The sequence below is a fragment of the Natator depressus genome, chromosome 2, assembly GCF_965152275.1.
Source record: "Natator depressus isolate rNatDep1 chromosome 2, rNatDep2.hap1, whole genome shotgun sequence".
Classification (NCBI taxonomy): Eukaryota; Metazoa; Chordata; order Testudines; family Cheloniidae; genus Natator; species Natator depressus.
This window is the reverse complement of record NC_134235.1, coordinates 150,165,928-150,182,459: the sequence shown is the minus strand read 5'-3', so window position 1 is coordinate 150,182,459 and position 16,532 is coordinate 150,165,928. Positions and strand designations below refer to the sequence as shown.

General features: G+C 44.2%; 1 protein-coding gene across 1 annotated transcript in view; it reads left to right on the top strand.

Annotated features, from left to right (window-relative positions):
• Window positions 1-16,532, top strand: part of LOC141982777 (dynein axonemal heavy chain 5-like) — a 272,918-nt gene that overhangs the window by 115,682 nt on the left and 140,704 nt on the right. Inside the window, exons 43-44 of the mRNA XM_074945122.1 lie at window positions 2,280-2,467; window positions 3,367-3,561. Of these exons, the coding sequence (XP_074801223.1) occupies window positions 2,280-2,467; window positions 3,367-3,561 (383 nt within the window). The remainder of the gene's footprint in view (window positions 1-2,279; window positions 2,468-3,366; window positions 3,562-16,532) is intronic.

Genomic DNA, 16,532 nt, shown 5'->3' with positions numbered 1-16,532 from the left:
AGGGCTAACAAAATTTATAAATGAAAGCTTAGATTCTGTAGGACAGTTCTGTGGCAAGGGCTAGATAATATGGCATTCATAAGGTACCCTAGGAAGGAAAAATACAGAATATGAATATGCAGAATCGTGGCATATACAGGGCCCTGTCTGTTTTCTTCTTATAGTGGGTGCATGTTAGAGACATTTTTTAAATAGAGCATTCCATACAAAGAATATAAAATAGTACTATATTAAAAAATTGCTGTAAATAGTCTTTCAGGCAGAATAGCCACATTTTCTATTTCTTCCTCCCTGGGTACCATGACAGTCTGAACCTCTGGCCTCTCTGTACCTCATCCTTTCCCTCTACACTCTGTGCAAAAGGATGCCACCAATGTCATTTCCCTCTCACCTCTTTCCCTGCATCTTAAATCTTTGTCCTGGCTCCTTCTCTTTTTGTGTGTGTTCAGTCTGAGTTATTTGTCCTTGTCTTTAAAGCACTCCACTGCTCCATTCCAGCTTACAGCTCTAGTCTTCTCTCTTCCCATCTCGTCCCAGGTCACTCCCTCTACTGCACAATGATCCTTGTTTCTTTATCCACTCCCAGTGTAATACCTTCCTCCATGCCCCACTCTATACTTGGAATGGCCTCCCAATCAGTTGTTACCAGGAGTTGGCTATCTTCAGCTCCAAACTACTGTTTGGGTTAAATCCGGATGTCCATGGAGATCCTTCCTGCTGGAGAATGGGGGATATTCTGCTGCACAAGAGCAGGCGGGGTTTAGTGAGTCTGCACAGAGGCCGCGCCATAGGGGCCACCTGCTAAGGTTCCCTCTATCCAAGTGCATCAAGGTTTGGAGACGGGGCAGCAGTGGGCTGTGAGAGGAGAGGCAGTGGTGCAAGTACGGTGGTACAGTCTGGTATGCCGTACCAGTAAGATATTTATAGCTAGTATGGTGTACCGGAAAGACAGAGGAGGAGCTCACCCCCAACCCTGCCCCCTGCCCTTCCACAGAGCTGTGTCTCTTCCATCTGTATAGCAGCCCCGCTGGAGGCCAGGGCTCGGGGGTGTGAGGCTGGGGGCAGTACAGCCACTGGAGGAACTGCTGCAGTTCCCAGCGGGGAAAGGAGCAGAACACCAGCAGCAGCTCTGGCGTGGCTGTACTGCCCCCAGCCCCGCCCCTCCAGCCCTTCCATGCAGCTGCATCTCCTGAGTCCTCCTGCCTGGGGTCTGTATAGCAGAAGTCTCTGACGCAGCAGAAGGAGGACAGAGCTCCCCCTCCCCACCGCAGGTAACGTGGGATGGATGTGGATCATAGGGAGGGAATGGGGAGAGCGTGGGGCCCAAGGCTGGGAGTGGGGCAGGAGGGGGGTCACCTGGGGAGGTCATGTGCCCCCCCCCCTTGTGTCCCTCCCATGAGTGCTGTATACCATCAAGAAATGATTTCTGCTTGCACCGCTGAAGAGAGGAGAGAGTGGATCAACTCCTGCACACATTGATTGGCTGTTGCCTCTCTTGGGGTGGGAGTGAAATAGGAGAAGGGGCTACTGCAGCACCTTCACTGCCACGCCACAACTTGGGAGAGAATTTCTTCCCTCATCCATAACTGTAAAATCCCTGCTACAAGCCTGGTGACTTGGACTTGATGCAGAAATGGAGGGATTTGACCGTCTTAAAAGTACACCTGTACCAAGAGGTTTATAACATCAGGCCACAATTCCACTCCATGACCTGTTACGTGCATTTGTTGTAATGGTGTGTGACTTCAGATTGTTAGTTCTTCAGGAGGAGAACTCTGTTTTCCATTCAGTTCTTGCTGTGTGCATTGGTTACTATAAAAAGCTGAGTGCAGCTGTGGTGCTATCAGGAGTACAATGATATCTGGATGTGGTCCCAAGCTCTACTTCAAGTGAACCCCCTCAAACAATCCTGTTCTTGGCCCCGTGCACTCTTGGCTCTCTGTGCACTGCAAAGGGTGTTGGGCCTTTTTTTTCTGCCCATAGGTGCTATATATAAATATAATATTTACAGCAGTCCCTGGCTTTGATAATGGTAGCTATAAAGGCATGGGATTCCCTGCAAAGGTGTTCATACATCTATTTTATTGAGGAGTGTTTCCTTGGGTGGTTCTAATGGGTAACCCTGATTTATTTTGAGTTTTTCCTCCGTATGTTTTATCACATTCTCTTAGTTTTTTCTCATGCTACATTATAAATCCAAAATATACTGTACTTTATGTATGGCCTGATGTACTGTGTCTAACAAAATTCTTGTGGTTTCCCCCCTCGTTTTCTCATAGGTTTAGCCCAGTCGGGTGCATGGGGTTGCTTTGATGAATTTAATCGCATTGAACTTCCTGTTCTGTCAGTAGCTGCTCAGCAGATCTATATTGTGCTTCAGTGTAAGAAAAATAAGAAGCCCCAGTTCATCTTTACTGATGGTGACGTTGTTGACATGGACAGAGAATTTGGCATATTTCTGACTATGGTATGTCTGTGTGAATCATAGCATCAGAGGACAGACTCCTGTTTCCTTTACCCACAAAATAGTCTTATGGGACTATTTGTATGTAGTCAATGGGACTATTTGTATGAGTAAAGCAATCAGGATTTGACTGATAGTGTGTAGGCTCATAAATAATATTGACGTCCTCTGTTGCCCTTATCTCTAATAGGAACATAGGACTTGCTGTACTGAATACAAGTCATATTTCCATCATAAACCACATGTTTCAGGGTGTTTTTTTTAATTGGATATGGAAAACTTGTCAGGCTGAGATGAAATTCAAGTACTAAATATTTTTACAAACCGGAACGAACAAAAGGACACACAGTCGGCTCTTTCAGGACCCATTATAGTCTGTCTCATCAAGCTCTTCATCAGAATTTAGAATTTTTGGTGTCAGTCCTCCAGAATTTAGGTGTGGCCCAAATCTGCCTAAGATCCAGTTTAATTGACCACTGGAGGATTCCTCCTGGGCAGGGCAGCAGTGCATAACTTCTGCTGTCAGCATAATGGGTACAGGAACAGGGGAGCATAAAGCTGTGCTGAGTGTTCCTCAATCATAATTGAAGATCGAGGCATTTATCTTTATTTTAAAATTGTTTACTTTTAAAAATATTAATAATATTACTGTGGTTTGCCAAAACAACACATTTACTAGATATTCCTGTGGTCTCAGAATAGTGGGTGTGGTATTACATATTGCATGAGCTGCAGTATTTTAGATTAAATTGGATCATGGTATGTGAGGGCTGTGTGCTCTGGTTGTCATATTCCAGCACTCACTCCTGTGTTTATATTAGGTAATACCCAGAAAAAAATACTCTCAGTGTGAGCAGAGGGTTAAAGTGATAATTTATTACTTTGCACTCTGTGTCTTTCAGAATCCTGGTTATGCAGGGCGACAGGAACTTCCAGAAAATCTAAAGATTCAGTTCCGTACAGTAGCTATGATGGTGCCTGACCGTGGTATCATTATGAGAGTCAAGCTGGCAAGTGCAGGTTTCCGAGACAATCAAATCCTTAGTCGAAAATTTTACACACTCTACAAACTTTGTGAAGAACAGTTATCTAAACAGGTGAAATAAACATTTGTTTAGGAGTAAACCACTGCTGTAAGCGAATTTATAGCACTTTTTGTGTGTATTACTAACTATTCTGAAGTTGAGTAAGCCTGGTTTTTTGGTTAAGTTCACAGTTCAGAATGTACTAGCAACTGGATCTTAAATAATCATGTTATTCTAATTTTCAAAGTACTTTACCCACTAACAGAAGCTTGTTGATTTGGGGTTTTTTGTGGGGTTTTTTTCGTTTTTTTTTTTTAATTAAAAACTCAAGCTTTAAGGGATTAAATATCAGGGACAGTTTGCAGATATGTTGGTAGAAGCCAAATTTTTCACCCATTGCTCTTAAAAACTTTTTTCTTCTTTCTGATTTTGGTTATTTGCTACAGGAGCGTGTCTGTGTGTGTGTGTGTGTGTGTGTATATATATAGTCAAAAAGGGGTATTGAATTTTATGAATTATAATCAATTTTACAATGTCCAGAAATCATATTCCTGTGTTTGGCACATCTTTCTGGGTGTTACCTGAAACATACCATTTTATCTAGTGAGAGTTATTTAAATGCAGACAAAGGTACAGGTTTTTGGTGAGAATCTATACAGAAATAGCTGAATTCTGAGTTTTCTGCCCTGGATGCCCACTAAGGGCTCTCAAAGGGGAGTTATCCAGAGAGAGGAGATGTGAACATTGAGGCAAAACACAAACTAGGGCTATGTCTACATTACAGACCTTACAGCAGCACAGCTGTACCACTGCAGCTGCACCACGGTAAGGACTCCCGTGTAACCAGTGGGAGAGAGCTCTCCTGCCAGCATAATTAAACCACCTCCAATGAGTGGTGGTAGCTATGTCAGCGGGAGAGTGTCTCCCACTGACACAGCGCTGTCCACACCGGTGCTTTTGTTGGTGAAACTTATGTCGGTCGGTGGGGGGGGGGAGGTGTCACAGCCCTAACTGACAAAAGTTTTGCTGACAAAAGTGCTAGTGTAGCCAAAGCCTAGGTGTCCTGCAGTTTGGGACCCATTGAAGAGTCATATTAGGCCAGCTTCACCACTGCATTACTCCAGTTCTACCCCATGGTATCTCCATTGACTTCAATGGAGTTATCTTGGCATACAATTTGAGCAATCCAGGGTGAATCACACCCATTATTTCAGAGAAAAGAAATGTACAGGTTGGGATGTTTTTCTCTCTCCATGTATTAATTCTTCCACCCACACCTCCACCCCCAGACTCTGTGAAGTGCCTTGCCTCATTATTTTTGACAACATTAGTTTGATTTTTGTTTCAGGTTAATTTTGGTCATATAGCAGCTCTCTGCTGCAGATTGATTTTCTGACGGGTCACGTCAGTTGCTAGCTTTCCTGTAATATTGCCAGAGGGTCTGCCTTGTCTGTGAACTTCCCATACAGTCCCATATATTGATCCAGCATAATTGGTAACAATTTAAATATTGCTTATGATCCTGCTTCATCGGGCCAGCCATCTGTCCACTTTTTGCTTTATAGCAGGCCCTTTGAGGTAACCAGACTGTGTTTTCTGTAGAGACATCTTCCAGCACCTCGGGAGAAAGGGCTTCACTGTGTCAGAGGGTGTTGTGGAGTGAGATGACTTGTTGCAGAGAAACCCTGTGCTGGGTGCAGATTTGTCATGAAGTTTAGGAATATTGTGTGTACGCACCATTTCCTGGGTCAGCAACACAGTTATCTGCAGAGATATTGTATTGGACATGGTCTGGCCTGTTTCCCCAGGGTCAGTCTCAGTGGGATATTGTATTGGATTTTCTCCTTGTCTGAATGGTTTGTCTGTGTTGTTGCTGTTAGTTTCTGTTTTGGACACGGTTCTCTCCACTGTACTGGGAGGTACACTCACAGACATTAGAACTGGGAGGGATAGCTCGGTGGTTTGAGCATTGGCCTGCTAAACCCAGGGTTGTGAGTTCAATCCTTGAGGGGGCCATTTGGGATCTGGGGCAAAAAATTGGGGATTGGTCCTTCTTTGAGCAGGGGGTTGGACTAGATGACCTCCTGAGGTCCCTTCCAACCCTGGTATTCTATGATTATCTATGATCTATGATAAACTGTACGTGGAGCAATATGGAATTTCACTCCTAATATTTTGTCTAGCCTCAGAAGGGATGGCATTTGCTTTTCAGTGTGAGCGCCCCCCAGAGTTTTTTGAAACAACCACCACATCCTCTGTGTTGGTGGTTATTTGGCTGGGTCACTTGTATGTTGGGAGGGTTGTCTTGCCAGCTCCAGGTGATGATTCTGTATCCTTGTCAGGAGTGTGATACTGTCTGTTGATTTGTTATGAGTGTCCTATGTGAAAGTTTCTGGCTGGTTAGTGGTTGTTCACTACCTGTGTGTCCTGTCTGTGGTACCTGGGGTGTCTCAGTTCCTCACACTCCAAGGGGGTCCCTGTGGGACAGTGCACCGTGTGTGTATGCACGGTATACTGATTACTCCTTGCTAGACCTTCTGTACCTACTATTAGCAGAGGGAACTGTTGGTCATTGGAGAGTTTGCTCCAAGCTGTCCCTTCCTTCTGGTGCTTGGAAGTGCTACCATCTGCTGGCTCATTACAGTATGCCAGCTTGTCCTGCCTGTGCATGACCATCTCCTTCTGTACCAACATGCTTGCTACAGATAAGGTGATGGATTAACTTGAGGGACCTGCTGGAGTTCCTATGTACTGCTTCTTTTAGGTAGGGGAATAACAACTTATCTGGATGACCATAGCCAGTTTTTATCTACTCTCTACCCATCTTCCAGTTTACCTGTAGTAAACCTAGCAGAGGTGTGCACTGGAGGAACACTGGATAGTGTGATGTGGAGGGGATTTACTCAGCTGTTTAAATAGTTTGCTCACCAGAGCTTCTGTGCATCTGTGGTATTCAGACTGGCAAGCTCCTGAATATCCCAGTGTGGGACTAGGGCCATGCTGTGACTGTGTATGAATATGTGAATAGATAGTTTATAATCCAAGATAGTTAAATCCAAACCTGACAGTGAAGAGTTGAAAAAGGATCTCACTTGACTGAGTGACAAAATGGCAGATGAAATTCAATGTTGATAAGTGCGAAGTAATGCACGTTGGAAAACATAATTCCAACTATACATTTAAAATGATGGGGTCTAAATTAGCTGTTAATGCTCAAGAAACAGATCTTGGAGTCATCATGGATAGTTCTTTGAAAACATCCACTCAAAGTGCAGCCTCAGTCAAAAAGGTAACGGAATGTATGGAAAAGAAAGGAAAACATAATAATAATGCCAGTATATAAATGCATGGTGCACCCACACCTTGAATAATGCATGCAGTTCTGGTCACTCTATCTCAAAAAAGGTATATTAGAATTGGAAAAAGTGCAGAGAAGGGCAACAAAAGTTATTAGGCATATGGAACAGCTTCCATACAAGGAGAGGTTAAAAAGACTGGGACTGTTCAGCTTAGAAAAGAGACTATTAACGGAGGATCTGACAGAGGTCTATAAAATCATGAACAGTGTGGAGAGAGTGAATTGGAAAGGTTATATTACCCCTTCACATATGGAACAGCTTCCATACAAGGAGAGGTTAAAAAGACTGGGACTGTTCAGCTTAGAAAAGAGACTATTAACGGAGGATCTGACAGAGGTCTATAAAATCATGAACAGTGTGGAGAGAGTGAATTGGAAAGGTTATATTACCCCTTCACATAACATAAGTAGGTAGCATAACATAAGGAAGTACTTCTTCAGACAATGCACAGTCATCGTGTGGAACTCGTTGCCATGGGGTGTTGTGAAGGCCAAAAGTACAACTGACTTCAGAAAAGAATTAGATAAGTTCATGGAGCACAGGTCCATCAATGGCTATTAGCCAAGATAGTCAGGGATGTAACCCCATGCTCCTAGTGTCCATAAACTTCCAACTTCCAGAAGCTGGGACTGGACAATGGGGAATGGATCACTCAAAATTGCCATGTTCTGTTCCTGTGAAGCATTTGGCTCTGGCCACTGTCAGAAGACAGAATACTGGGCTAGATGGATCCAATATGTCCATTCTTATGTTCTTGTGAGAACGGACAAATGACATTATACTGATAATCTGGCAACACAAGCAGAGGATGCAGCTGCTTGTGGTGAACAAGGAACCATCTACAAAATGACGCGGCTTATCAATGGTAAACAGCAGACACCAACAAACACTCTCATCAGGGACAAACAAAGCCACCAACTAACAACAGAAAAAGAACAAGAAGTGCGCTGGACAGAGCATTTTAAAGAATTGCAGAACAGGGAGCCACCTAAAGAGGAAGCAAACATCCAGGAGGCAGAAGAAGATCTTGATATCAACACTGACACCCCAACTAAGGAAGAGATCATTCAAGCCATCAAATCCTTAAAAAATGGGAAAGCTCCTGGTAAGGATAACTGGAATGCAGAACTGTTCAAGGTAAATCCTGAGTTAGCAGCATCTATCCTGGCCACTCTATTTACATCAGTCTGGGAAAGGGAAAAAGTGCCAAATGAGTGGACCAATGAGGTTATAGTAAAGATACCAAAGAAAGGAACTCTCAGGGATTGTAATAACTGGCTTTGTATCATACGTTTATCTGTGCCAACCAAAGTATTGTGTAAGACCATAGTCCAGCATATATCAGAGGCAGTTGATAGCTTTCTCGGAAAAGAGCAAGCCAGTTTTTGGAAAGGGCGTGGTTGCACAGACCAGATCTTCACTCTACGAAACATAATAGAACAATGCTTAGAATGGCAACAGCAGCTCTACATAAACTTCATAGACTTTGAGAAGGCTTTTGATAGCATTCACAGGACCAGCCTATGGCGCATTCTGAGGGCATATGGAATCCCTCTCCATATCATCATCATCATCTAAAGCTTTTATTTCAACTTTACATGCAGTGTTGATCACAGTGAGCTCAGTTTTGAAGTCAAAACAGGAGTACATCAGGGGTGTGTCATGTCTGCAATCCTCTTCAACATTTGCCATCGACTGGGTAATGCAGCGTACAACAGAAGACATGCCAAGAGGCATTAAATGAACACTCTTCTCATCCCTTGAAGACTTGGACATCACAGATGATCTCGCTGTCCTATCACATACTCAACACCATATACAAGAAAAAACAACTCAACTCAACGCATTCAGCCAGCAAATTGGACTGAAAATCAATCGCAATAAGACAGATATCATGACCCTTAATATTGCCTCACCATCACCAGTACAGATAGAAGATTATGTTGTCACCAATGTAGAAACGTTCACATACATGGGCAGCACCATCAGCCAGGATGGTGGAACAAGCCAGGACATCCGGAACAAAATCAATAAAGCCAGGAACACCTCCAGGAGCTTAAATACAGTCTGGAAATCATTAAAATACAACACCAAAACCAAACTCAAGATGTATCAGAGCTGCATACTTTCAACATTACTTTACAGTGCAGAATGCTGGGGAATGAGAAAGTATGACATGTCCAAACTGTCTTGATTCCATACAACCTGCCACAGAAAAATCCTCCGTATGTTTTGGCCCAGAACAATCTCAAACCAAGATCTATTGACACAGTGCAGCCAAGAGAATCTGAGCACCATCATTGCCAGGAGGCGCTGGAGATGGATTGGCCATGTGCTTTGTTTGGAAACTGATTCCATCACCAGAGTAGCAATAAGATGGACACCTGAAGACAAGTGAAAACGAGGCTGCCCGAAAACAACATGGCGAAGAGCTGTGAGAGCTGAGCTGAAAAACCTGGGGCACAGCTGGGGAGCCACTGAAAGACTTGCCAGAAACAGAGAGGACTGAGGAGCTTCGTCACTGCCCTAAACGCCAGAGGCGTAATGGGAACATGATGATGATGATCTCATGACCCACCTAGTAATGGGAGCTTGATACCAACTGAAAAGGTGAGAGTTCCAGCTGTGCAATGGGACACATCACTTGCTTCTGGCCCTTGAAAGTCCCAACTTACTGAACTTCCAAGTACAGAAAAGCTATGTTAGGTGCCCCTAATGTTTCTCTCCCTGTAAGTTTTGTATGTTTGGATTCGTGATGCCAGATTTTCAATGAGAGTTAGGTACCTAAATTGCTTAGGGGCTTTTGAGAATCCCAGTAGACACCTATTTTCATCTTTGAGTGTCTAAATATCTATGAAAATCTGATCTGGCCCTTGCTAACTAAAGCAGTTTAATTATTTGAGGCAAGATGGGTCCTCCCCTTACTCCAGAGCAGAGACTTGTCTAGGAAGCCAGACAACAAAGAGAAATGGCCAACAAGCAGGCTGGACAAGTAACCAGATCATAGAATCATAGAATCATAGAATATCAGGGTTGGAAGGGACCTCAGGAGGTCATCCAGTCCAACCCCCTGCTCAAAGCAGGACCAATCCCCAATTAAATCATCCCAGCCAGGGCTTTGTCAAGCCTGACCTTAAAAACTTCTAAGGAAGGAGATTCTACCACCTCCCTAGGTAACGCATTCCAGTGCTTCACCACCCTCGTAGTGAAAAAGTTTTTCCTAATATCCAACCTAAACCTCCCCCCCTGCAACTTGAGATCATTACTCCTTGTCCTGTCATCTTCTACCACTGAGAATAGTCTAGAACCATCCTCTTTGGAACCACCTCTCAGGTAGTTGAAAGCAGCTATCAAATCCCCCCTCATTTTTCTCTTCTGCAGACTAAACAATCCCAGTTCCCTCAGCCTCTCCTCATAAGTCATGTGTTCCAGACCCCTAATCATTTTTGTTGCCCTTCGCTGGACTCTCTCCAATTTATCCACATCCTTCTTGTAGTGTGGGGCCCAAAACTGGACACAGTACTCCAGATGAGGCCTCACCAATGTCGAATAGAGGGGAACGATCACGTCCCTCGATCTGCTCACTATGCCCCTACTTATACATCCCAAAATGCCATTGGCCTTCTTGGCAACAAGGGCACACTGCTGACTCATATCCAGCTTCTCGTCCACTGTAACCCCTAGGTCCTTTTCCGCAGAACTGCTGCCTAGCCATTCGGTCCCTAGTCCTAGATGTCATTCATTTCCCTAGAACTATGAAAGGGTAAATGCCACCACCTTCACAGTAAAGAAATTCAAAACAAAGCGTAAAGAGAGAGACAAACCAGACTTGGATAAAGTAGGGCAGCACTGTGCATAGGTGCACAGCCCACGAAGTTGTGCTGCATACAGAAAGGTTTGTTGGAAGTGTGGCGGTAAAATATCTATGACATATGTGACAAAGTTCCTGCTCTAACTTGGTGGGTCTTGTGCTTATTGGCGGATTTGCTCGCCTTGGAGCTTCACGGCAGCCCTCAGCTTGGCCGTTTTTCTGAATTCACAGTCCAGGTCAACTCCTCCTATGTCTGACCAGGAATTGGGAGGATTTGGGGGGAACCCTCAGCCCAGGGCTCCAGGGTTCCAGCCCAGGGCCCTGTGGAATGCAGCTGTCTAGAGTGCCTCCTGGAACAGCTGTGCAACAGCTACAACTCCCTGGGCTACTTCCCAGGGCCTCCTCCCAACACCTTCTTTATCCTCACCATAGGACCTTCCCCCTGGTGTCTGATAATGCTTGTACTCCTCAGTCCTCCAACAGTCCGCATTCTCACTCTCAGCTCCTAGTGTCTCTTGCTCCCAGCTCCTCACATGCACACCACAAACTGAAGTGAGCTCCTTTTTAAAACCCAGATGCCCTGATTAGCCTGCCTTAATTGATTCTAGCAGCTTCTTGATTGGCTGCAGGTGTTCTAATCAGCCTGTCTTAATTGTCTCCAGAAGGTTCCTGATTGTTCCGGAACCTTCCCTATTACCTTACCCAGGGAAAAGGGACCTACTTAACATGGGGCTAATATATCTGCCTTCTATTACTCTCCTATAGCCATCTGGCCTGACCCTGTCACACATACTATGGAAAAGGGGCTGCTGAATGCCTAGAAAGGGTCAGGGAAAACTTCCTGTACCTGGGTAGTTTATTCTTATGGCTGGTGACCTAGGTCAAGGAAAAACCATGGAACAATTTGCCTAAAGCAACCCTCCTTTGGAGGGACCAATATAAAGCCAAGAGGAGTAGCTGACACTGAATACTAGATCCACCATTACAGCTTTACCCTTGCACTGAAAAGATACCTCACTTACAGCCTCTGAAGTGCTGAATGTAATCTGCTGAAATTATGGTCTAGGAATAACTGAGCCAATGACCAAGGAAAGCCTGACTGCCAGATACAAGATTGTATTTGAGGGCCTTTGGGAGTTTGAAGGAGAGCATTACATCTGTACAGATCCCCAGGTGATACTGGTTAGAGTCCTGAAAATCTGCGGGTATCCGCTTCATATCCGTGGACCATTTTTGCAGATATCAGCATGGATGCAGATACAAATTTTGTATCCATGCAGGGCTATGACGGTAAGAGCCAGGCGGGCAGCTGTGAGGAACTGCAGCACGGATCCTTCACCCATCCTGGGTGGAGGTCTGGGAGGCAAGGTCATTAGACGGGGGGGGGGGGGGGGGGGCTCCCAGGTTTGAGACAGGGACCTAGGCCATAACCCAGACCGGCCATAACCCAGACCAGACACACCCATGCGTCCGACACCCCCACTCCGCACGAGGGGTGCATAGGCAGCTCCTGCCTTGCGTCGGAGGTGGCCGTTTGCACTTTGCTGCCCCTGCCAGGTCCGCAGCGCACTGGAGAGGGACTTTCAGGATTTTTCAGAAGAGTACTATACAAAATTAAACCTCAGAGCTGTGTATGCAAACCCTGGAATATAGATGTTAATGACAGCTGCCAGTCAGCCTCAGAGAGAGAGAGAGAGAGAACAATACAATTAATTAGAGAACAAATATTTAATACATCCACAAAAATTTACAAAAAATATTTGGAATACATTTGAATAACTTCTTAAAAAACTATTATGTAGTAAATTTGTTGGTGTTCTATATACATTCTTTCCCCAATTTGCACTGTAATATATCTAAAAGGTTTCAACAGAACATACTTTTATAGTTTTATTTTTATACCTCACAACAGACATACAGACACATTCCCTCTCATCTTCTAATAGATAATTGCTCAATCTCTATAGTACAGCCTTGAAATGTGTGCATGTGTCCCCTGTAATCTCCAAAGCCTGAAGAGAATGGCAGCCTCACAGCTCCCCTACAAACTCTTCAGAACCAATTTGGCAAACAACAGATCCTTACAGCCATCAGCAATTACAGTTCGTGAGCCAATAGCCCACAGTCTTACCAGTTTCCAGCAGGATAGGGAATCTATAGCATATATCCAAACTAGTACAGGCACTGGGATGCAGCCTCCTCTGCACTTATCCATCTCATCCTCCTCAGAAGAAGGCCAGCTTTCTGAGTCAGATAACATAAACCTAGAACAAGATACTCCAGAGAGATTTTTCTCTCCTGATTTCTTTGATTGCATATCAGTCTCGAAGAATAATTGCTAACCTTGCTCTGGACCCAACAAAGGAACCAGAGGGGACTCAGGTAACAGGGAAACACCAACCATATACATCTAAAATAGAGTCCCTTCATCCCTCATTCGAATAAGTGACCAGAGCTGAACAGGAGGCTCCAGACAGACTGAAAAGGCATAGCAAACAGATCAGACCAAAGCAGAACACATCAGTCCTGCTCTGCTTACTGCTACTAAGTACAATAGTATGATGCATAAGGATCTCACCCCGGCCAAGATTACACATGAGACAACTTCAGACCCTGCTTCTATTACCAGTGGGATAATTCCCTGGCCATGCCGAATAACATTCAGATTCACTGAGATGGTGGATAGAGGTACACATTGAGAATTCCTCTCTTCTCTCCACACTGTGTAATAACCATAATAGATGCCAAGCTGTCAAGTGTTGGAAGTGGGCTCCACATATTAACAGCTCCAGGGGAATGATCACCCCCAAACAAACTCAGGAGGATAAATTTCCTTGACATAAAGACAACCACACTATCCATTACTGGTTCAGTTAAAAATGCGGGAGAATGTTCTTATCCAGTCAGACAACACAATAATTGTATCCACACAGCTGACGGGGAAGAACAAATCATGCATCAATGACGATAGTGGGCAGAACAATGCCTAATTTCAATAAAGGCAACATGCATCAAAGAAACTAGCAACTAAAAGGCAGACTGTATCAGCAGAATAATGGTGGACCCAGCAGAGATTGAATGACATATTCACAAACTTTGCCTCTTGCAAAATCCACACAAGAACCTGTTGACCATGAGTAAAAATACAAAATCCCCCAGGCACTTCATAAGATGCAGACCCAAACTCCATTGAAACAGAAGCTCTGACTCACAGATAGCCAAAGGCAGCTTTACTACCACATCCTTTAACAGAAAAAACATACAAAAATAATTTTTAAAAATTAAGGCATAATATTCAATAATTATGGTAACCCCAAAACCCTTGAAGACTGTGGAACTCCAACATGGCATCTCTATTGGGGACCCGTCCAAACAATCAGCCCCCGCTACAGGACTTATCAGCCAAGGTTCATCAGTGCGCTTCCTCACCAACCCAGGACGATTCAAACCAAGGCACTAGACACTGGAAGGAAAAGCCTTTCCCTCAAAGGCAATAGAGACCATGATCACCTCTAGAAGACCATCTACTTAAGAAGCGTGTGTAAAGGTGTGGAGAAAATTATTCTTATCCCTTTACACCTGAGCAGTTAGCCAAAATTTGAGGTTTTGCAGGTTGTTTCCTTTAGGAACCTGTGGAACTTCTTGCCAGAGGATGTTGTGAAGGCCAAGACCATAACAGGGTTAAAAAAAGAACTAGATAAATTCATGGAGGATAGGTCCATCAATGGCTATTAGCTACAATGGGCAGGAATGGTGTCCCTAGCCTCTGTTTGCCAGATGCTGGGAATGAGCAATAGGGGATGGATCACTTGATGATTACCTGTTCTGTTCATTCCCTCTGGGGCACCTGGCACTGGCCACTGTTGGAAGACAGGATACTGGGCTAGATGGACCTTTGGTCTGACCCAGTAGGGCCATTCTTAGGAAGAGAAATTGATGATGAGGAGTGAGGTATTTCTTTGATGCAATCCTGTTGATTTACAAAGAATGTCCAAAGTCTTGTATCCCTCAGCAAAGCAGGAATCAGACATCAGGAGTCAGTTTCTTTGCTCACTGATTGATGCCACTCTCCATTTAGCACATTACCCAAAAGCTCTCTCTTCATTTTTTCTCTATCTGTCCATGGGTTTTTGCTGCCTTCTCTTTGTTTCTGTGATGTTTCTCTCATGTGCACACAGATACACAGCTGCAACCCATTCATCCCCCTGCCCTTGCATTATCACCAGAACCCCAGGAAACGACTTGGGGCTGCATGGCTGAACTCCTCCCAGTCTAGCATGTGGCTTGTGTTTTGGGTGGAGACTCCTATTGTTTCAGCCATCTTTTCCATAGAGGAGTTCAGTTTCTTTCTACGTTTATCCTGAATGAAGGGCAGAGTCAACAAGGTTTTGCCCAAACCTCAGCATAACATTATTTTTCTTGTGCACAGAGAAGGGCGAAGACACGGGGATATCTGCCATACTGAACTACCTTCTGGATGGACAGAACTTAGATCCAAAAGTACCCACTCTAGCCAAGCACAACACTGCTATCAGCAGCATCTTATATGCCTGTTTGCAGTCTTTCTTAGGAGACTATCAGCTCTGCCTATCATTGGATGAGTCTTTTGCCAGTGTGATCTCTTGTGTAACACTACAATCACTAGCAAAATAACCGTTTGCTAGGCCTTACAGACCTGGGTCAAATACATATAAATCAGTTTGGTTTGTTGTACTGTTTCTATAACAAATGTGTTTCAGAGGTTATAGCTTGTTAAGTGAATCCACCCTATCCAGCTCCTGGGAATGCCATGTCATAGCCTGCTGGCCTGCTAGGAACAGGTATAAGTGTATAAGATATAAGTATATCCACCCTAGTCCGCTTGTCTTCCAAGGCTAATGAGCTTGGGTTGCTTGGATTTGAAATCAGAGTTTTCCTTCTCCTGGGAAGACTTGCCTGAAGAGGCTAAGTGAGCTCTTTCTGCCCCGGTTTGAAATCAGAGCTTTTCTTTTCCTAGATACTGTTGATTCCTGGCACCTTATTTTGTAATATTTGGTGCAACCCTTGTAGGTTTCCCCAAGATGGGCTACCCCCATCCACCACCCATGCAACCCACCTGCAAGCCATTGTATCCCAGCGTGAGGGATATCAAAGGGTGATAGGATGTAAAAAAAAACCCTGAGTCCTTGGACTTGCGATGCCCGACTTACATCGGATGCCACTTACGACGTTTTTTTAATTGACTTCCCATTTCACACCTGCGACTCTTGTTTTATCCTTATGGTGCTCGATTTGCATAAAGTTCACTTGAAATCATTTCCTGGTTGCGTTATATTGGTATGGAGCTGGAAGGGGTCGCTTCTGATTGGGTTCGAGGCAGCAGGGTAGCTTGTTGCTGGGTAGGGTTGCCACTTGTTTTTGATTGGCTCCCGGCCCCAGGCTCAACCAATCACAAAGCTTGAACAGTGATTGGCTGAAGCTCAGCATGTGTGCCATTTTCTCTGGCTTTATGAGCCTTTGTTGTTGGGATTCTGAGCCTCATATGTGAGTTTATATGTTTATTTGAATGCTGTTTACAAAATACAGTGTACAGTAAATACATTGATGTTGCAACCTTAGTCATCTATAATTAATTTAGTACAAAAATCTGGGTTATTGTGGTGAAAATAGGTTTCAGAGTAGCAGCCGTGTTAGTCTGTATCCGCAAAAAGAAAAGAAGTACTTGTGGCACCTGAGAGACTAACAAATTTATTTGAGCACAAGCTTTCGTGAGCTACAGCTCACTTCATCGGATGCATGCAGTAGAAAATACAGTGGGGAGATTTTATATATACAGAGAACATGAAACAATGGGTGTTACCATACACACTGTAAGGAGAGTGATCAGGTAAGGT